Here is a 21,966-nt window from a genome sequence, read left to right as displayed (position 1 = left end):
GGGAACCCAAACAGACTCACCATATCTGGCCACAGCGATCTTACTGAAGCAATATCAGGACTCATAGAAACCATCCTTAAACCACTCACCACACACAGAGCCAGCTTCCTCCAGGACACAACCTACTTCCTCCATAAACACCACAACATTAACAACCTTCTTCAGAACACCATCCTTGCCACTGTGGGTGTCACCTCCCTATACACCAACATTCCTCACAATGATGGCACTGCTGCCTGCCTCAACCATCTACAAGACAATAGACAACCCTCAGCTCTCCACCCCAAACATGTCACCAAACTCATCCCTTTCATCCTCACCCATAACAATTTTACATTCAACAACAAACACTGTCCAAACCATGGGAACAGCCCTGGGTATTAGGATGGCTCCCCAGTATGTCAGCCTCTTCTTAGGCCATCTCAAGAAAGAATTTATGGATAAATGCACCACAAAACCAATGATACCTGAGATACATCAATGATATTTTCATCCTCTGGACAGACGACATAGATTTCCACCACAACCTCAACAAACCATCATCCAGTCATTAAACACTCTCTGGAACACTCCCATACTAGTATCAACTTCCTGGACACCACAATCAACTTCAGTAATGGAACGCTACAGACAACTGTATACAAGAAACCCACGGATCACCACACCAATCTTGCAGATCCAGTAACCACCCAAACACACTATGAAATCTGTTCTCTACAGCCAGGCACTCAGATACCACGGAATATTCTCTGAGGAGAAAGTCCTGGATATACCCCTTAACCCGCTTAAAACTGCCTTCAGGACACTCCACCAGAGAATGATATCATGGAACAGGCTACCCAAGGACACTCCACCAGAGAATGATATCATGAAACAGGCTACCCAAAAGAACCTGTTTCAATCTGGAAATAAACCCCTCTCTGACTGCACACCCCGAGTTGTCACCTCCCACACCACACTGGAACCCCTACGGGATATCATTACTCAATCATAATGCATATTCAATGGGGACCACATCCTGAAAGAAATATTTCCTGGACCCTCAACCTCCCAATCTCTCTCCAAGCTCATCATCAGAAGCAAGCTCCACACAGACCAGGACACACCAACTCAAAGCGGCACCAGGCTCTGCCAGAACAACAGATGCAAAACCTGTAAACATATCTCCACTGCTACAATGATCAGCACCCTGCCCCAACACACTTTACACGATCCCTGGGTCCAACACATGCCCATCGTAACATGTGGTTACCTCATCCAGTGCACTAAATGCCCCAACAACAGCTATGTGGGTGAAACCAGACAATCACCACACTCCCATGAACTCACAAGGAAAATGATAAAAGACAAAAACACCCTGACACCTGTGGGTGAACACTTCTCACAAAGCAATCATTCTAGATCTGACCTCTCAGTCCTCATCCTCAAAGGAAACCTGCACAACGACCCTGGGAGCTTTAATTCATAACCTTGCTAGATACTAAAACTCATGGACTGAACAGAGACTATGGATTTATGGTTTATTACAACAAGCTGTAACTCACTAATCACCCCACCCCAGATGTCTTTTCTTTCTCCCTCTCTTCCTTTCCCCCCTGTGACCAAGTGTGCCAGGGCCTTTGAGGCCTCATGCTGGAGGCCTTCCAGTCCTGCCACACCCTGCCCTGGGAAAAGGAGCAATGAAGGTGGGTCCTCCAGGCCTGCCTAGAAAGGCTGCAGGGAAGCAGCCTATCAGAGCACAGCAGGTTCACTTTAAAGTAGCTGCAGGGCTTGAGCAGGTTAATTGCTGGCTGGGACCAGAAGAGTGAGGAAGAACTGAAGGGCTGTGAGACTCTCCAGGCAAGGAGGCCTGGGAGAGACCCTGCTCAAGCAGGGAACAGACAGAGAACCCTGCGATATGGGTGAAGAGGAAGGGGCTATGTGGGAAGCAGCCCAGGGAATAGCAGCAGTGATGGAGTTAAAGGAAGCAGCAGGGGGCTGCTATTTGTAGGATCCCTGGGTCAGGACCTGGAGTAGAGGGCATGCCCAGGTCCCCCTACCAGCCATTGGCAGGGTGGCCAAAGCCCTGGGAAGGGACAAGTTTAATTTAGAAGCCCAGGCCTAGGGCTGGAGTTTAAAGGGATCAGGGATGGGGCTGAAGACCCTAGAGAGGGCCAACTGTTCACTTTGTTACCCTCTCCCCCGGAAGGGGACTAAAGTGAAGGAGTGACTCAGGTGAAGAGCTGGGGACATCACAGGGTCAGTAAAGGTCCTGGGGACACTGCTCCATTCCAGGGCAGAGATGGACTTAAAGCTAGCCCAGAAGAGGCTGAGAACTGAGTCAAGAGACAGGGCTGCAGGTACCAACCAGGGGGTAGTGTCAGACTTTTTTTTACTGTTTGTTTGTTCATGCATAGAGACTGTGTGACTTGGCCGGAGGGCTGGGTCACTGAACACCCGCCTGACAAGGGCAAGAGCCGACAGGGGGCACCAGGAAAGGAAAAGAGTGCAGGATTGCACCTGGCCAACAGGAGGCGCTCATGAGAGGTGAGTGCATCCCCTCTGACTGGAAAGGTGGTAATGGGCCACTTCACCTTGAATGGTCCCTTGAAATACATGTTAGCTGCTTATGCTAAACAAACTGTTCCAACTTCTGACACTCTGGGTATGTGTACACAGCAAAGAAAAGCCTGCGCTGCATCCCATTCCCTGGGCCCTCCCACCTCGCAGAGTCCTAGAGCCCAGGCTCCAGCCCAGTCCTCTACACTGCAATTAAACAGCCTGAGCCCTGCTCCCCCGAGTCAGCTGGCATGGGCCAGCTGCAGGTTTTTCTTTGCTGTGCAGGCATACCCTTTGAGTACCTTTCCCAGACCTGAAGAACAGCTCTGTGTGGCACAAAAGTTTGTCTCTCTCACTAATGGAAATTTGTCGACCAGAAGTCCTTACCTCTCCCACCTTCTTATTCAAAAAATTGTTGACATTTTAGAATTTTAAAAAAATATTGACCACTCTCCAGGAGACATGTAGTCTGCCAGGAGCCATCCTGAAGTCATCCTGTTGGTTTCTTCTCTGCATCTCAGAAGAATACTTCCCACATTGAAACTGATCTTAACAAGCCATTTCTTCATATGCTATAAATCTGCTGGCAAAATGACCACACGTTCCTTGTTATGTTTCAACAGCCAAAGTAACAACCCCATTGTTGTCATCTCCATAGTGGTCTTGTTGTTTCCTTGTGCCCTCCCGTCCACCTGTATCCAACTGTTGCCAATTCTTTTAGATTAATAATAATAATGGCCATCACTCCACACTTTCCTGCCAATATAGCTCATCACTTACTTGGAAAGAAACTGCATAAGGGAGGATGTGGAATTTGGTCTCCATAGTCCACTCAGGTCTTGGCCTCGTTATATGGCAATACTGCCAGTTATGGTGGCGTTTTTTGGTGTGCCATAGATTCTAGGCCAGTGGTCCCCAAACTTTTGAGGGTCATGCTGTGATGGTGCCCCCCATAAGGCTTATGGAAATATGTTTATGAATGTATATATGACATAACTAGAATATGTTTTATGCTACATATGCCATGTAACATATCTCTATAAAGGTTATGATCTACTGAATCTATTAATCCTATTTGTATGCATGTATCATTTTTGTATTTGAAGTTATTAATATTGGCTGTGTACTGGCTTGATTTTTAAGCAGCCTTTGTAAAGCATTTGGTCAGCTTCTTGAGAAAGGAATGTGTAAATTAAGTACCCAATCAAGAAGCACTTAAGGGACAATGGATCTTGGAAGGCTCCAATCCACATAAGAAGTCATGTTGGAAGTCCTCATGTAATCAGGTAAACAATGGCTGCTGCCTGTGAAAACTGAGTCATGCATGGACATGTGACTCCAAAACTCCATTTTGGAGCTGGACTTTGCATAGGAGAGAGGAGGGGGTCTCCACCCACAAGAGAGTCTATTTAAGCCTGTGGGAGACCCCTCCATTTGTCTTCAGCTGGCTAAAGAGAGGCTCTCCACCCGCAAGGATACCTGAAAGAAACTGGAACAAAGGACAGTAATTACAGGGGGTGTGAGGGATTGCTGGACAGACTAGAAGGAGACTAGTTTGTAAAAGGAAGCTTACTGGAATTTCTCTAAGGGTGAGATTTTTATCTGTACTCAGTTTTCTTACTGTATTAGACTCAGACTTGTATGTTTTATTTTACTTGGTAATTCACTTTGTTCTGTCTGCTATTACTTGGAACCACTTAAATCCTACTTTCTGTATTTAATACATTCACTTTTTACTTATTAATTAATCCAGAGTATGTATTAATACCCTGGGGGGGGAGGGGAGGGCAAACAGCTGTGCATATCTCTCTCAGTGTTACAGAGGGCGAACAATTTGAGTTTACCCTGTATAAGCTCTATACAGGGTAAAATGGATTTATTTGGGGTTTAGACCCCATTGGGAGTTGGGCATCTGAGTGTTAAAGACAGAAACACTTCTTAAGTTGCTTTCAATTAAGTCTGGAGCTTTGGGGCACGTGGTTCTCCTCAATATATGTTCCATTCTATGCATCCGAAGAAGTGGGCTGTAGCCCATGAAAGCTTATGATCAAATAAATTTGTTAGTCTCTAAGGTGTCACAAGTACTCCTGTTCTTTTTGTGGTTCAGACCCTGAGTCTGTGTTGGAGCAGACGGGCATGTCTGCCTCAGCAAGACATGGTGCTGGAGTCCCAAGCTGGCAGGGAAAACAGGGGCAGAAGTAGTCTTGGCACATCAGTTGGCAGTTCCCAAGGGGGTTTCGGTGATCTAACCCGTCACACGTGCCCCTCATAACTCTGTCCATGCCCCCGCACTTCCCGAAGCCGGGGCTTGGAGTGAGGGCGCAGCTCAGGGGCGGGGGAGGTGACGTGGGCAGGGGTAAGGGTGCCAAGGCTGGGGCCGCAGCTGGGAGTGGGTCTCAGGCTGGGAGCAGGCCAGGGATTAAGCTGCGGCCAGGGGCTTAGGCTGTGGGCAGGGACAAGAGCAGAGCCGCAGCCAGGCTGCAGTGGGGCCCTGCAGCTGGGCCCCCCGCCAGATGTGACTCTGCTCCTGGGCCCACCCCCACCCCCAGCCGGGAGCAGAGCCATGGCCAGCAGCTGAGGCTGGGGGCTGGTGTGGGGCCAGGAATGGAGCCGCACCAAGGCTGGGGGGCAGGGCCGGGAGCCAGGGATGCGGCTGGGACTGGGACTGGAGCAGAGCTGGGAGTGGGGAGGGGATGGGTAGTGCTTCCTCTCCACGTCCCATGAGGGCTGGCCCAGCCCTGCTGCACTCTCCCAGTGTTCCTCTGAGCCTCCTGGGGAGGCTCACCCCGCACTTTGGGGACCTCTGCCCTAAGCAATAGACTAATTGAATGGGAGATATTTCACAGGGGCCATACACCATAGCTAGTCAGCTTTCCTTAATTAAAATCAAACAAGATGGCAACGTGGAATCAGTTACCAGCTGCATCCACTACCTTGGCAGTAGAAAACACAGAATATGCTTCAACTGATCATTGCGTGGAATAACATTGCTCCTGGAGCGGGGGAGGGTTATATACAGCCTAAAGCCAAAGCTCCTACAAAAGCCAATGCTGAGCAAATGAAACAGCTGCCAAACTGTTCTCTCGTAGAAAAGTATCAGATATCTTGTTCCCTGGGGCAGCAGGAGCTTGCCAAGGCCTGCGGTGCTATTTCAGGTCACACCTCTTGTTGGTGATGAAGACCAGGGAACTTACAGATATCCGAGGCCATGTGAGCGTCACAAACTTTTTTCAAATCAAAGCTACACCCCCAACCTCCTCCAGTGGTGTGTGCCCCCTCCTTGGTCTCCTATGAGAAGGGTACGTGTGTCCTCACCTTTCTGGGTTAACAGAGGGGCCTGACTATGAGGGGAGGAGAGAAGAGGACTCTGGTCTAAAGAAGGAGCATGTTGGGTCTGGGCTGAGGCCAAGGCTAAAGGAGGAACATGATGACCTGGGCTCCACACCTGAAGGTAGAAGAGACTCTCCATACAGTGTAATAAGGGAAGGCCCTCACTTTGCCTCTGCCTATGATTTGGGCTCCTCGAACCAGGATCACTTCTCCCATGCCTGGGAGGAAAGGGGGTTGGGCTTTTTGGGTGAGGATCTCCTCTCATCCCGAACTAGAGATGGGCAGATACTGGGGAGGGGCAGGGAGAAAACCTCTGAGAACATTTATTCCACTAAAAAACTGAAATTTTCCCATGGACATTCATACCAGGGATATTTTGCTTGCTGACAGAGAAAGGAGACTCGTGCAAATGCGATTCTCTGAGAAATGGGAAAGAAATTAAGAGCAAATTATAAAAGCAATAGTTGCAGCAAAAAGTTTGTAGGGAAGTATTTTGGCCTAGAGCCTGATCTAGTGATGTGCCTGGGTCCTTAAATGTGTGATCGGCAACTCCTGGCTCCCAAAACTTCTGTTCAAACCACTGCTAGTCCAGGCTTCCAAGCAGGTTGTTGGAAAGCAGGGGTGGCAAGTCTGCTGCAGTTAGATATGGAGCATATTTGGGAACAATGTTGTAGCGTTTGATTGCATCCCAAATCAATATATTAATACGAGAGGAGCGGCACCAACCCACAACAGCAAAGAACTTCTGAGTCGAGGGTGCTCGACCTTGTTGCTCCTGGCATTGTACAACGTATGTAATTTCTCCGTACTCCACTGAATGCAGGGGGTTGGAACAAATGGGCCAGGCCATACCAACATTGCCAACATTCAATAGATTGTCACTGAAACGGAGCAATTGTCTTTAATCAAAATCCGAAATGATTTGTGGGTCCTGCCCAAATGCAGCATGAGCCTTTTATTGTTGACTTTGTTCTGTCTCAGTGAGCATTATTTGGCCAACTCAGCTCTGTTCCCTCTTGCATTGAAGTCAATGGAAAGACTCCTGTTGATGCCGGGGGAGTTGAATAGGGTTCCTAATCCATTTCTCAGCCCCAGCAGTGCAGAATTCTCCCTCTCAGCATATTCTCCAGGACTTCTGCCACTGTTGTCTAAAATGTACCAAGACTGGTTTGTGGCACTTACCCAGAGCAGTTCTTTGTAATGCTGGGGAAGATCATCCCAGTCATGTTGGTGACAATACCATAAAGCTTCCTGGGTTTTTCATCAGAAATCTCAACACACTTTACAAGGGGAACAAGTATCATTATCCCCATTTTGCTAATGAGGAAACTGAGGCATAGAGAGTGGAAATGACGTGCTCAAGGTCACATGGAGTCAGTGGCAAAGACTGCACTAGAACCCAGCTCTTACGACTCCTAGTTCTGTGATTTAACCACTATATGCCGCCACTCCTCCTGTTGCTGTTTTCCCAGTGCTTTGAGACCCTGCGATAATGAGCCACGCCACGGGCTTCCTAATGCCTCTGCCATTGCAATCGCGGTAATGCCATGTTAGTGGAACGATGCCAGGTGCTAGCAGAAATAACATGCTCTTATCTCTAATTTCTTAGCACTGCTTCCCTCTGCACTCTGCAACCCAAGTTATTTCATGTCACCCCATACTTCAGAAGTAATATCCCATACAGATCACTGTGGGTGAAACACTCACAAGTCAGGAAACACCAAAGCTGCTGTTGCATGCATGGCCTTTTCATAGCATTTTAGACCTGCTGTCCACCTTAACACTGCCCTCTTGTGCACATGCATTAAGATACAGGGCCAGATTCTCTGGCCCACTAAGTCCACTATGCGCTGCTCCAGGGGCATAAAGTGGATGCAAACTGGTCAGTGGAGAATTCCCACCTCCTGTGCCAGTTGTCCTGTGCACCCACAGCACAAGGGAAAGGAGGGGACATGGCAAGGGCACACTGGGTGTGGGTTGGGAGGGGCACGGTGAGCTATGCTATGTCCAATCCACCACTGACATAAGATCATGGAGCGTCCTTACTCTTATACTGCTGTCACTAAGCAGCTCTAATTTACAGCAGAGCTGGGTGGCATAGGATTAGATAGCTGCAATCATTGGTATTTCTCATATGACTTCTCCTCCTCAAACCAACTAAGTTCCAATATTCCTTTGGCTGGATGGACTTTCTTTAAAATCTGTTTCTTTACTAAGTGAGAATGTGTGTACAGACTTGTATGTTCCTGGCCTCAAAACAAGCGCTATAGTTTGAAATGGACGAGTACAACTAAATAAGCAGATGTAAAAATGTATCACTGTTTCCAGGTCCAGTTGCATTACACTGTGACGGTGTATTTAGAGTTGCATGGATGAACAAAGCACAAGTGTTGTAATTATTGCCTGAAATGATGCTGTAATTTGATTCTAAAGACTGGTTGGCACCAGCCTATTTTTCACTATTGCTATATACATTGTTACATTTCATCTTTAGTATATTGTCTACATGGGGTATTTTTCATAAAGACTTTCATGGAGTTGGTTTGTTTTTGAACTTTGTACCAAACCAGATTATACCACGAGATGCTACACATATATTTAAGGCTGTAGAAAAAATGAGATAGCATCTTTTTCCCATAGGTTGGACTTAAAAGTGTGGGCTTGCTCCTGCTTTCTAATACACAATACGTATCCTGGCAAATCTGTTTTGCTTGTGTGCACCTGTACAGAGGACCTGGTTTCATAGGATATGGGAATAGTGTTCAAAGGACTCTTTGCTGCTTTGTTTCTACCATTCTTCCAATACATCCTTGCATATACTGAAGGAAACATCAAATGAGGGAGATACCACAAAGTATCTATCTATCTATCTGGTTTGTCTAATGCCTGCCAACATAGTATCTAAGCCAGGGTTCTCAACCTTTTTCTTTCTGAGGCCCCCCCCCCCAACGTGCTATAAAAACTACACAACCCACTTGTACCACAATAACTGGTTTTCTGCATATAAAATTGGTCTGGTGTTAGGTGGTAGCAAGCAGGGCAATTGCTTGGGTCCCCATGCCACCGGGACCCCTGCAAAGCTACATTGCTCAGGTTTCAGCTGCAGCCCCAGGTGGCAGGGCTCAGGGCTCCAGAATTCAGCCCCATGCAGTGGGGGTTTGGCTTTCTGCCCTGGGCCACAGCAAGTCTAATGCTGGCCCTGCTTGGCGGCCCCCCTGAAACCTGCTCTTGGCCCCCCAGTGGGCTCCAGACCCCTGGAGGAGAACCACTGATCTAAGCAACTCCCAAGTAAATTAGGTTTGCATACCTAGATCCCTAGTAAACTTCATGGATTCTTCTACATGACTGTTTATTAACTGCTTAGAAGGAAAAGAGCTTGATGCTTGTGTCTTTATTTAACCCCAGATTTCATCAGAGATGATGTTACCGTAAATGGTCTTTGATTAAATCTCAGTCACAAATCTTTATGTAACAAGAGAAGTCACAGCACAGCATATGTGAAAAGGGGGACACAAGTCTGTTATTCCTGAAACCACGCTGATTCGCTGCTTTCCTCTAAAGGAGTGGTGCTGGGTCTGCTCAACTTGCAAGAGAGCTGCTGAATGAGAAGACCACTTCAAAGCAGTCTTAACCAACTCCGGCAAAGACATTGCAGGGTTCCTGAGGATCGCTCTTCCACACCACGCGCATAGAGCAGCTCTTCCTATGGAACAGGGCAATGCAGTTCTCTCGGTCGTAGTTGGTGGGTCTGAAAACGCTGTCAGTGAGGAAGACGAAGATGAGATCAGAATGCGAGATATAGGTCAGGGGAAAAAGTCATATTTACTGGGCCAAATTCATCCCTGGTACAACTCCAGTGACTTCAGGGGAAGTAACTTCAGGGATTAATTTAGCCCATAGTACTTGCTGGTGGTATTGACTGTTGCTATGGCAACACAGCGCTCTGCTCTCCAGTCTTAGCAGGTGAGTAAAAAAATGAACTGATTTTTTTTCAATATTTTTTCGCTCAAATGTAATTCTCTGTAGTAGCTTTGCTAGGAATTAAACCCGTAGAGCCACATTCACCCCGGACCTGGTGCAGGGCCAGACTGGAAACAGCCTCTGCCTGCCATGTTCAGAGATTGCCAGGGAGTAGTTCAGCTCTGAGGTCTTTGGGCCACTGCAGGGACAGGGAGCCACCAGCACATAAGAACTACCCCGACATGCCCCCTCCTGCCCTTGCTAACCCCCTGCCCTCTCCAGTGGGTGGAAGGTTGGGGGAATTATCTGTGAGGGCGGTCCTCACTTACAGCTCGGGAGGAAATGGTTTTCCCATCCAGTGACTATTTTCCAGAGTTCTAAATTTTTCCTGTCTAGAATCGGGACAAAAAGTCAAAATCCCAAAAATATTTGTGCATCAAAACCCCCATTTTTCCCAATTTTGGGTCAATCCAAACATTTTGTTTCAATCATTTGGAAACGTCTTGTTTTGATGCCAATCTTTTTGTCTTTTAACCTTCTTTTCAGTCTTGTTAGCTTAAATTTTTAAAGGTGATTTGAACCAGGCAACTGGATTTTTTTGTTTCTAAATGGCAAAGAGCAATGTTTCAAGAGTTTGGAAACTTTTATTTTCAACCTTGTTTTGAGTTGGGAAATTTGTCAAACTCAACCCTGTTTTGCAAACAGTTTTGGTTGCACTGAATCGGCATTTTTCAGACACAAAACAATTTGTTGAAAAATTCTCAACCAGCTGTGACCTTGGTCAGTATTCCAACCACCCACAGGACCTCTGATAGCATCACCAGCCCAGGACATAATCATGATTTAAATTCTGGAGGGCAGGGACTCACAATGGGATCGAGAACATGGGTTCTCAACCTAGGGGCCATAACCACCCTGCCCTTCCTATATTGTGGGGCACAGAGTCTCGGCTACATACTGGCTAGATAAGAAGGTGTTCTGGGTATACGGAAAAGATTGAGAAGAACTGATCTAGAACAATTGGGGCTGAGAGATGCATACAGACAGAACCTTGTGCAGTGCCCCATAGACTGCAAGGGTCCACACTAAATATCTATGCTTTATTGCATGTTTAGGGCTCCAGAACTGGAGTGATGAGTCATGCATCTCCAGAAACGAGACGAGCTGCCATAGAGAGGGAGGGCGAAAAATCCGGGGGAAAGGGGATCCGAGATCCTGCCGGTGGCAAAGTCAAGAGGAGGGATAGGAGGAGTAATAGGGAAAAGCTCTGAGCTGTGTGTTTGCAAGTTTGTGGCTGTGGTTTTTTTCAAAGAAGCCTGGATACAAAGAAGATTGTCCTGCTTTGTCAGTGGTAGAGCTGGATGAAAACCCGGAGACAGGATTTTGCTCCAATTCTGTTGAAATGTCAATGCAAATTTTCACTGACATTTCCAAATTTGGAAAATTTCAACCCTCCCTTAGGCTTGGTACAAAAGTAGCCCTAGTCTGCTTGGACTTACAGGCTGCAGCAGATCATTGCTCGCGGCTGACATTCACATCTGAAACAATCCTTGGTCTTCCACACTACACCGAATTGATACAGCTTTCTGTTTTCAACACAGCCTGGATACACACAACAAAAACAATGCCCGGTAGATCAATGCTGACATTTAGAGGTAAAATACAGCATTTGGGTTGGGTGCTGTCAGTTAAAGCTCTGATTACTTGGGTGGAATTCCACCAGGGATGAATATGGGCCGTGTTCTGTGATGGGATGCAATGCCATTGCTCCTGCTGCGGCTAGGATGTGGACTAGCAGGGTAAAATGTTATCTGCTGCACACCCATCTTTAGCAGAGAAATGCTATTCAAAACACGTCATGAGGCTGAGAAATGCTTTAGTTTATGGCTAGTACTACTTTGAGCATCGTTCTGCTACTATTGATACTCACCTCATAGGGCTAGATGGTGACTTGGACTGCACATCTGAACTGTGCTGCACAGTCCTAGGCATATAGGGATAAGCAGGCCTGGCCCCATACCCCTGTGCCCTCCAAGCAGCTGGGTGGGGGATGGACAAATTATTGGCTCTGGGGTGTCATAATTTACTGCTGTAAGACAGAATCAAATCACTACCCCCCTCCCCTTCCCAGAGCAAAGGAGAAGCAGGGTGGGAATTGGCCTTGGAGGGGTTTCTCCAAGTCACAGCACCTCCCTTGGCCACTGTGGGAGTAGTGGAGATTATGCATCCCCCCCTTGCTCAGAACTGTGCCCCAAAGCACAATCTAGCCCATAGTGATTTTCAAGTTCTTAAAGCACTTTAAAGACTTTGGATGAGATACTGGCCCCATTGCAGTCAATGGGAGTTTTGCTATTGACTTGAGTAAGGCTAGGATTTTACCCATCGGGTAACAGTGGAAAAGCACCTATGTGTGGTAGGCACATAGGCTCGGATGCTTAAAGGTATTTAGGCACCTCTCATCAATGGGAGTTTGGTGCCTACTTATTTTGAGAATCTGGGTCTTAAGTCCTACGGCAACTTAATGGGACTTGGACACCTAAGACACTTCACTGTTTTGAAAATCGAATTAATCCTTACAGCAACCCTTGGAAGTAGGTAATACCATGCCCATTTTACAGATGGGGAAACTGAGGCACAGAGCAGTTAAAAGACTCACTCAAGCTATCGCAGCAAGTCAGTAGCAGAGCTAGGAGTAGAAACCAGGTCTCCTGCCACCAAGCCCCCCCCCTGCTCTAACTACTAGGCCATCCCCCCCTCCTGACACAATAAAGCAGGCAAGTAGTTCTTCCATTCTGGTTTCCATGTTTGACAATGAGTAATAATAGAAACAGTGAGGCCAGGACAGAGAGGTGCCAGCTTTTTAGCATCACTTCCTCTTTCTCCCATGTGATATGCTATTTGTTTAGGCAACAACCTCATATCCGAGTCCATAGAGAACTCTGCCGTGCCTTTCAGTTTGGGTGTATGTAGCTAGCTAGCTGTCTGGCTGGAGACACTCTTATATGACATAGCATCTAACTGCCTATGTATCTTCATCACACTGCAACTGACAGCACAATCCCCACATTTCTAAGCAAGTGCTCCTTTCAATCCAGTAAATGGAAGTCCTGAGCATGAGTGGAGAATTTGCCATTCTTACCGTATTTGTTTGGGGGTCTCATGTAACACTGGGCAGTGCACAGGGACCCCAAGGTGAGAAGGATGAGGAAGAGGAACAACAGGAACTTCTGGAAGAGAAAGGGAAACTCACTGCAAACTTGGCTGGTTTTTCAATGGTAACATTGACCAATTCATTCACACAGATTTAAGGAGGACAAATCTCATTATTCACAAATAAAGAGGAGACTTGCTCCCAAGCACGCAGCCTACAGTTACACAGTCAGGTACCACCAGCCACTGACTTACCATGGCGTAGGCAAGCTTCATGGGACACCGGCCGGTTTGCTGTGAGGAGCGGTGCATATTTATAGTCCATGCAGAAACAATGGTTGCTCAAGGGTAAGCAATGAAAACATGAGCCTCCTGCTGAGGCCAAATCATGCCAATGGCCGCTCTAACCTGTCCCAATCACTGATCAGAAGGTCTGGCTTCGAGAGGTGTCTTTGGACGTGAACTTGAAGGCAAGTGTTACCCATTCACAAATACAGCAGGGGCTCAATTCTGAGCTCCGTTACAGTGGTGTAAATCTGGGGTAACGCCAATGGCTACAACAGAATTACTCTGCAGTGATCCCGGTGTAACCAACAGAACTTGTTCCTGCACAGCTATGCTCCCAGCCCTGGCCAGCCATCAAGAAACAGAGGGGGGAAAGCACATATTAAGCAAGGTGGTTTATTATTGTTCTGTTGACCTGTCACAGTGAGAGCTCCACCGACCAGCATAGGGAACAGGGTATTCATGCGGTGCAGCAGCGTGGAGAGACCTCTGTTCTATGACGGATTTATTGATTACACCTCTCAGCTCTTTTATATATGGCGCTTCGGTGGGGTTGTCTCTGAAAGGCCAGACACTGCCAGGGCCCGGAAAGGTGGCGCCTGGTACTGCTAGGTCACTGATTCAAAGCCAGGCTAGGTTGAGAGCGGCTGACAATTGTTACCAGTTGATGGCTGTGAGATGAGCCAGTGAGTCTCAGTTTAGCCCCTCATAGACAGGGGACTACCTCAGTAGAAACAGCTGTCACAATTCGGGTGACCACCCATCCCTAAATGGGTGGGACAGTCCCAAAATGTACAATTTCAAGTCCCAGTCCCTGCCTGAGTGACTCCGGAACACCATTTGTCTTGGATTCCCTCTGGTGCTGCTCCGCACCTACCTGAGACTCAGGGGTGGCGCCAGCCTCTTCCCAGTGGGGGGTGGGGGAGGTGCTGAGGTGGGCCTTAGTCCCCCCATGCCATGAGGTTCTGCCCCCTGCTCCTCCTCTCCCCCCTGAAGCCCTGCCCCTGGCAAGGCCAGAAACCAAACCTGAGCAGTAGGAGCCACCCAGGGAGCCTGGGCTGCTGTGGGGAGCCCCAGAGTCCCAGACTCTCCACCTTCCCTGGGCAGTGCACCCTGGGGGGCAGGGACACAGGCCCGGAGCTGCTCTTGGGCATCCCAGTACCCCACCCAGGGTAGGTGGAGGGCCCAGAGATTCCGACAGCAGCCTGGGCTCCTTGGGCGGCTCTTACCATGGCCCGGGTCTGGCTTCCAGCCTGGCCAGGGGGCGGGGCCTCGGGGAAGAGGAGGAGCAGGGGGTGTGGCCACAGAGGGGGCAGAGCTCCTGCATGTGCCCTGTTTTGCATTTTGAAAAGGTGCTCACCCCGGGCCACCCGGGGAGGGGGGGACAAGCGGGGCAATTCGCCCCGGGCCCCACAGGGGCCCCCACGAGAATATAGTATTCTATAGTAGTGCAACTTTCTGGGGCCCCCAAAATTGCTTTGCCCCAGACCCCTGAATCCTCTGGGTGGCCCTGTGCTCACCTTAGTCACAATGGGCTCTCTTCCTGCCAATCACAGCAGAGAGGTGGAGCCCAAATTCCCAGCTCTCTCCCATAGAGCTGGTCATTCCAGAAGAAGTTGGCAGGACCGTTGTACCGGCTGTGGGATAAAGGAAGGCTTTCACTCTGAAGGGTGAGCTCTCTGCTAGCTGCCCCCGACGTACACTCATGTTGAACATTTAACCCCAGTCATTTTTGTCTACCCCCCTGAAATGAGGTGACCCCAGTTCCTTTTAGACACCTCCCACCTGCATGGGACAGCCCACGGCAGCCATGCTCCAGAAGCTGTGCTGGCTACTCATCACTGTCTGGTAGGGTTGCCAATTTGGTAATATTTAAAAACTGGACACTCCAGCAGGAGTGCTGGAACCTCCCCGACCCGCCTCTTCCCCCCAAGGCCTCACCCTGCCCTGCCTATTCCCCCCAAAGCCCCACCCCTGCCCTGCCTCTTCCCCTGAGGCCCTGCCCCCCATCCACTCCTCTTCCCTCCTCCCCCCATCACTTGCTGCTTTTCCCCACCCACCCCAGGTCAGGAGGGACTTGCCTGTGGAACCGGGTCCTGGAGCTGCAGCTGCCCAACGAAGGTAGGAGGCGGCCCCGGCTGAGTAGGGGCTGGTGCAGGTGATGACCCAGCACCTTCCTGCCTCCCCCACCTGCAGTAACCAGACTTTGGATGTCTGGTCAGATGTCCTGTTCCCTATGCCAGTAGATCTGACCGGACACTGTCAGGTCCCCTTTTCAACAGGACATTCCGGTCAAAATCCGGGCATCTGGCCAGTCTAGTCTCTGGGTGGAGTTTAAGGTATTGGTTGTAACCTAGAGCCTGGCTGTGGGATCACTGCTCTCCCCAGGCCATACTGCCACAGCTGTGGTCAGCAGCGGTGCATGAGCCGGATCCACCTCATTATAAAAGAGAAGGGGCAGCTGGCAAGGTATCCGCTGGGAGGGTTCCCCAGTTCTGGAACATAGAATCATAGAATATCAGGGTTGGAAGGGACCTCAGGAGGTCATCTAGTCCAACCCCCTGCTCAAAGCAGGACCAATCCCCACATGTTCCCCACCCCTGGATTTGAAATAGCCTGGATCTGATGGCTTTCTGGGCGCACTGCAGAAGACACTTGTGCAAGAAGGGGGTTGGAGAGCGCCGAGGTGGTGATTCCCAGACAATGAAGGGGTGCAAAGGAGTTTTGTAGGTGGCTGGCTGGCTGAGCTTCTTCTGAACTGATCATCTGAATGCTGCTGGGATAGATAGTGTATTGATAATGGTGTGTCAGCCTAGAGCCTTGGCTAGACATCTTTTTATTCATTTTTAAATAGAAATAAATATTCAGCACTATGTTTATGACATTATCGCCTAAAGGCCAACCGGGGACAGGGCCTCAGTGTGCGAGGCACTAGCACCTAGCTCTTACATGGTGCTTTTCACCCATAGCTCTCAAAGAACTCAATGTCATTGCCTTCATTTTGCACATGGGGAAACTGAGGCACAGGGCTGTGACATGACTTTCCCACAGTCACTCAGCAGGCCAGAGGCCTAGAACCCATGTCTGCTGAGTCCATAGGGCTCTAGCTAGTCCTTTCCCCAAGGACCTTGCAGGTTAAATAGACAAGACAGGCAAAAGGGGCAGGAGGCAGAGTGATCAGCATATTAGTGCCACCATTTGAGGCAAAGTTGGAGGGTTTGGGGGGATTTTTGTTTGTTTGCTTTTGTTTTTTAGCTTCTTTGGGTGGAGGTTAGCTCGAGGAGATTAGCTGAAGACAAGGGAAAGGAGCGGGGGGCGGGGAAGAGAGTGAGGGGGCAGGGCAGGGGAGCAGGGAGGGCACTCAGCACAGGGGAGAGGGACAGCAATGGAGTATTTGTGGCTGCCAGGGTCGGTCAGCTTGCTGGACTGGGGCTTTGGTGCAATGCATTGTCCATGGTACTCAATAGCTCAAGGCAGAATGACCTGCCCTCCTCCCATCAGCCTGCGTTGCCCAGCAGGCCTGGAGGCTTTGATTGAGACACCTGAACTCATTAGAGCCCATATGACTGACAAGAGATTAGGCCAACCTGCGGTTCAGGGGAGAGGTGAAAGAGCTGTGGTGGAGGTAAGACTTTAGATAAAACCAGTTACTGGGGGTGGGTGTATATCTGCTGGTGGACCTGGAGCAGAGAGGACAGAATTGTGGTAGGAGTTAGTGGTGAGTGGAGCTTTTGTAAGTCTGTCAGGAGGTGGGTAGGATTAAAGCAGGAAACTCTAGTTCCTCCATGTTATTTGTCTTTTTATTCTTGCAGTGTGTGGTGAGGCTAGCAGCTCTTTAGCATGCTGGTGTTTTGTGGCTTGTTCCCTGTGCTTGGCTTTGTTCTGAGAAATAGCTCTTCTGAAGGTCATTGTTAATTCTTGCCTCTTCTCTAAAAACTGTAGAGGGACAACATCAGTTCAACTTGGTGCAAATATTGTGGTGTGTGTTTTCAAATCAAGCTCTCTATAGAGCCAGATGCTTGGTGAAATGTCTTTACAAACTGTTCTTGAAATGTTCCAATGCAAACAGTCCTCTTTAAATTAAACCTTTCCTGCAGTGTTTCACACCCTGGTGTTACAGCACTAAGAAATTGGTTACTTATAGACTCTATTACTTAAATGGAGAGAAATGCAGAGGGTGACCAAAAGTAATGCTAGTGAAGGAGTTGTTAAGCTCTCTGAGACAGTGGCTCACAAAACAACTCTGCCTGAAGTTGTCATCCTTTAAAATATAAAAGCTTAGATAGAGGTTCACAATCCAAAAGAAAAAACTGTGTCTGGGAGCTGGTGTAAGTGGAGGTTCCTTTGACTAACTTCTCCTTTCCAGGTAGCTTCTAGCTCTTGTCAAAACTTGTGGTGCTGTCAGTCACCAAGACCTGGGAGTTATGCTAGGTAATGGCTGTAATTAAGAGTAACTCTTTTGATATAAAACTAGCTTTTGGCATGGTAGGCTTAAGCATGGTCTGTTAAATACCCTAGCTAGAAGAGTTAATTGTACCTCATTATCATGATATCTGAGTACCCCAATCTTCACTGCCAGCACTCTTGTGAGGTAGGGCAGAGGTGAAGGCTCGCTCCTCAAAGGCCCTGAGGCGTTGACATCCTTTTAGGCACCTAGAAAATCACAGGAACAACACTGTGATCCACCAGTCCTGAATTAGGCACCTTGGCTCTAATACAGTCTCTGGGGAGAGAGAGACGCCTTGGACTGTGAGCCACCAAAGCAACATGCTAGGTGGGGCACAGGCTGCCTAAGGTAGGCACTGGGAGGTGCTGATGAGGGATCTGTCCTAAATTCTGCCCCTCTCCTGGAGCTAATCTGCTCTGTAGGGAGGCATCTGGGGCAACTCGCTCTGCATAGGGAATGGGAACTCACCCTTTGGGCTTCGGCACCTCCAGCATTTCCTGTGGGACTAAATTAGGAGCCTGCCTTGCCCCACACAAAACAGCAGCAGGAGGTGGTGGTGGTGCTCCCTTATAAAGCTTATTCCAGTGCCCAGAGCACTCACCTGGGGTGTGGGAGACCCAGGTTCAATTCTTCCCCTACAGTGGGCATTCTTGCCCTGTGTAGACAAGCCCCTAAATATACCTCCACAGGACTGTTTGTTAGCTGACGCATGATCAAGCCACTGTGATCAAGAAACAAGTCAAAACAGGATGCCCTGTGGCACCAGTGTAAATTCACTGCACCTTCTTCCCCTGGGGTGCACGAGTGAGCTGGCAATGCACCCTTTGTAGTGCTCTTGGTTAATGGAACATGGCTTGAGTTAAAATTTGTCTCCACCAACAACTCCTCCTGACACAGTTTGCCTAGCTGCTCTCTGCTGCCAAACTGGCTGTCATGTGAGGGCCAAGCAACTTAAAGCTGTTTCTCCTTTTATTTGTGACATCCCCACCTGCCTGCTGCTCCTCTTGTGCTTGCTGGATGTGTAGTATTGGAATGGCTCCTAATGAATCTCTCTAGATGAACCTTGATGTAAGCTGCCTGCTGCTTAGTTCTAACAAGCCTGCTAGATGGGGGTGTGAGGGCTAATAGTGGCATTTCTTCAGGTCTGGCTCTAGTTTTCCCCTTACACAGCTACTGTATTTATCAGTGGAGCTGGTAAAACAAATTTTAAAATAGCATAAATTAAAATGCTCCTCTTTCCAGCCGGAGGATTAATACTCAAATAGGCACAAACTTTGCAAAATTTTTCATTTATGGCTTCCAGGGAGGTGAAGTAGAGAGATGGCTGGTGCTATGCATCCATCTCTTAACGGATGGAGCTTTGTACCTGATCTTCCTTAGACCCTGAACTCCCAAGATTTCAATGGCAGTTAGATTCCTAAATATCTCTTGAGGATCTGGGGCCATGACACCAGAGATGAACTCAAGCCGTAGAACTCTGATGCTGGCCTCTAAGGAAATGTCTAGGCTTCAAGCTGGGGGTGCAGTTCCCAGCTCAAGACGGCTACATGACTTTGAGCAGCTTGCTACCACCTGCCCTTAGTCTGGGACTTGGGTCTGCTCCCTGGCTCCACAGGCAACACAAGCACAACCCTCTAGGCCTATGCAGGCTGCACTGTTAATCTACAGGTTAGTGATGGGCACACCCCAACCTCTGAGTGTCTGGTACCTGGCATAGACCCCAGTGGACACTTGTGGCATACACAGATTCACTGCTTCCAAAGAAACCGTTCATTGCAGCTTATCATTGCCACCTCAGATCACTACTCCACTTAACACGCAGCACTGAGATATGCTTGTAGTGAAATCATGTTTATTTAGCAAAGCAAGTAGAAGTATTAGAAACAAATGGTTACATATCACACAATCCTAAAGTATTCTAGAGCAATTTAGTTGGTTAATTAATAATACTCTGGGTAGAGTATCACTCACCCAAAAGCCTTACCATGCTTTACAGACGGGCTCGCTGGGACCCTCCTTTCATGAGACAGACATGCTGTCTGTTTGCCTCCCAGGTATAGGATTCAGTGTGTCTTTTTTTTGCACTCCAGGATATACCAGACCAATCCTTCCGCTTCATTCATCAACAGGACACACCCACCCCTGCTGTTTATTTCTTCTTGTAGATACCATCTCATGGGCTCTGCACTCAATTCACCCCAGCTCTGTATACAGACACCCTCACAGTGTGAAGTGTAAAATACACAAATAGCCAGACATGGAGATAGGTGTCTATTATCCCCTGCCTGGAAGAGATTTCTCCAAGGTATGTCCCCTCTGGTGACTTGCTTTAACTCCAAGACCTTAAGAACACTATTTGCAGAATAGTTTTACAACTCTTAGCTATTATCCAAAAATACATTTCGCAATGATTGACAACCAGCAGGCTGCTGGCTCTTGATAGAAACCTCCCATGTCACCCTTTGGTGAATGACTATGCAGATATCTGACCCAGGGATCCCTGTAAAACAGGATGCACCCCCCTCTGCCAACTGGTACTAAGGGGTCCCTGAGTGACAGGCATATCCATGTTATCTCTGATCAAGCCAGTGCACTAAAAACTGAGTGTAGGTGTGGCAGCATGAGCGGCACAAGGGGCTAGCCATGTAGAGTGTGGCTAAGTACTTATAGTGGCTAGCCCCTGCTGCAGTGGCTCGATGTTATTTTTAGCACATTAGCTCGAGTAGCATGACTCAAGTATGGCACCTTGAGCTGGGAATTATGCTCTAAGTATAGACATACCCTGACATTCTGAAGTCGTGTGTGTTTCAGCTCTGAATAGCACCTCACTTTGCTGGTCTGTAAATGCAGACTTGGTCTGCTAGTTGCTTGTCACTTGACGTGGTACTCCTTGATTTCAAACTCTTAGCACACTATTTTAATAGTAAGTACAATTGTAGGACTCCGCTCTTTGCCTAAAATGCATGAATAAGATCTGACCTGGCACAGAAATGGTTCTGCCAGGTCTAAGCAGAAGCTGGAGGAGGATGGGAGGGGAACTCTAATTCTGTAGCTGACTTTTGTCACTGACTGTCTCCGTCCATTTCTAGACCATTCATACAAGGGAGCCTAGGTCCAACACTCAATCTGTCCAGGGCTGAATGTGGGAGGCCTGACATGAAGGATAGATGAGCAACTATTCACTCAGAAAACATAAAAGGCAATTGGATTTTTGCCTCTAGGGTGAATTTTTTTTTTTTTTGCTGTCTTAGCATCATGAGCATCTTACATAGTTTGCATAAGTGAAAGGGCACCAAATTTCGATAGAATGCATGGGACTCTGGGACTGAAATGAGCAACACCGGAGAGTAACGAACAGAACATGCCTTGGAAACCTCATCTGCCTATGAGTAAATGACTCTGTTGCTTTATAACTATAGTGAGTCTGTCTGGCAGAACAGGAGTGAAGCCATTCATTGGCTGTGATGGGCAGATCTCTTCCTGGTCTCCTAAAATGATCTCTTCCAGTGACATGACTCTGTTCTCTCATTTCAGTTGTGAGTCTCATATCTTCAACACACAAGGCCGTGGTGCCCCTTGACACCAGAAGACCATCGGGAGCCCCTGTTGCAGCAATGGACGTCTTCTTGATGATCCGTCGCCACAAAATGACCATCTTTGCTGATGCCAAGGAGACGACCACTGTGCAGGAGCTGAAGAAGATTGTGGAGGGCATCCTGAAGAGGCCTCCGGAGGAGCAGCAGCTATACAAGGATGACTGGTTGCTGGAGGATGGTGACAGGACCTTGATAGAATGTGGGTTAAGCAGTCAGACCTCCCGTCCCCAGGCGCCAGCCATGGTGGGCTTGGCCTTATTCAGAGCCAGCGAGGGCTCCTTTGAGCCATTGCACATCGACCCCTTCTCCAGCACCCCCGAGCTGCCTGATGTCTTGAAGCCTCAAGATTCTGGTAGCAGCTCTGGCGAGCAGCCTATGCAGTGAAACCAGGGTCCACTGCTCTATCACATAGATGTAGTGCTGATCATGCACCAGTCACAGCTGTGTGCTCATTTCACTTGCAGCACTTGAAAACATTATGACTTGACTAATAAAGCTTTGCTGTTTATCTTCCCTGGGGTGCCAACATCTTCTTTTTCAGTCTCTAGAGAGCTAATTGACAATGATTGTTTGCTGGCTTCCTTGCGTCTTAACTTTTGTGCAGAGGTGGTGGGGTGTGACAGTCTATGCAGCAAACTCTCAAACCTCCTTGTCCAGCCC

General features: G+C 48.4%; 1 protein-coding gene across 1 annotated transcript; it reads left to right on the top strand.

Moving 5' to 3' along the window:
- Window positions 1–21,308: 21,308 nt before the first annotated feature.
- LOC128841293 (elongin-B-like) lies at window positions 21,309–21,691 on the top strand. Its single transcript, XM_054036202.1, has one exon. It carries the CDS (start codon window positions 21,325–21,327, stop codon window positions 21,688–21,690), a length of 366 nt encoding a protein of 121 aa, XP_053892177.1. The 5' UTR covers window positions 21,309–21,324; the 3' UTR covers window position 21,691.
- The last annotated feature ends 275 nt before the right edge of the window (window positions 21,692–21,966 follow it).

Source organism: Malaclemys terrapin, chromosome 7 (assembly GCF_027887155.1).
Source record: "Malaclemys terrapin pileata isolate rMalTer1 chromosome 7, rMalTer1.hap1, whole genome shotgun sequence".
Classification (NCBI taxonomy): Eukaryota; Metazoa; Chordata; order Testudines; family Emydidae; genus Malaclemys; species Malaclemys terrapin.
Note: the sequence above shows the minus strand (reverse complement) of the source record. Positions and strands in the feature narration are given on the sequence as shown.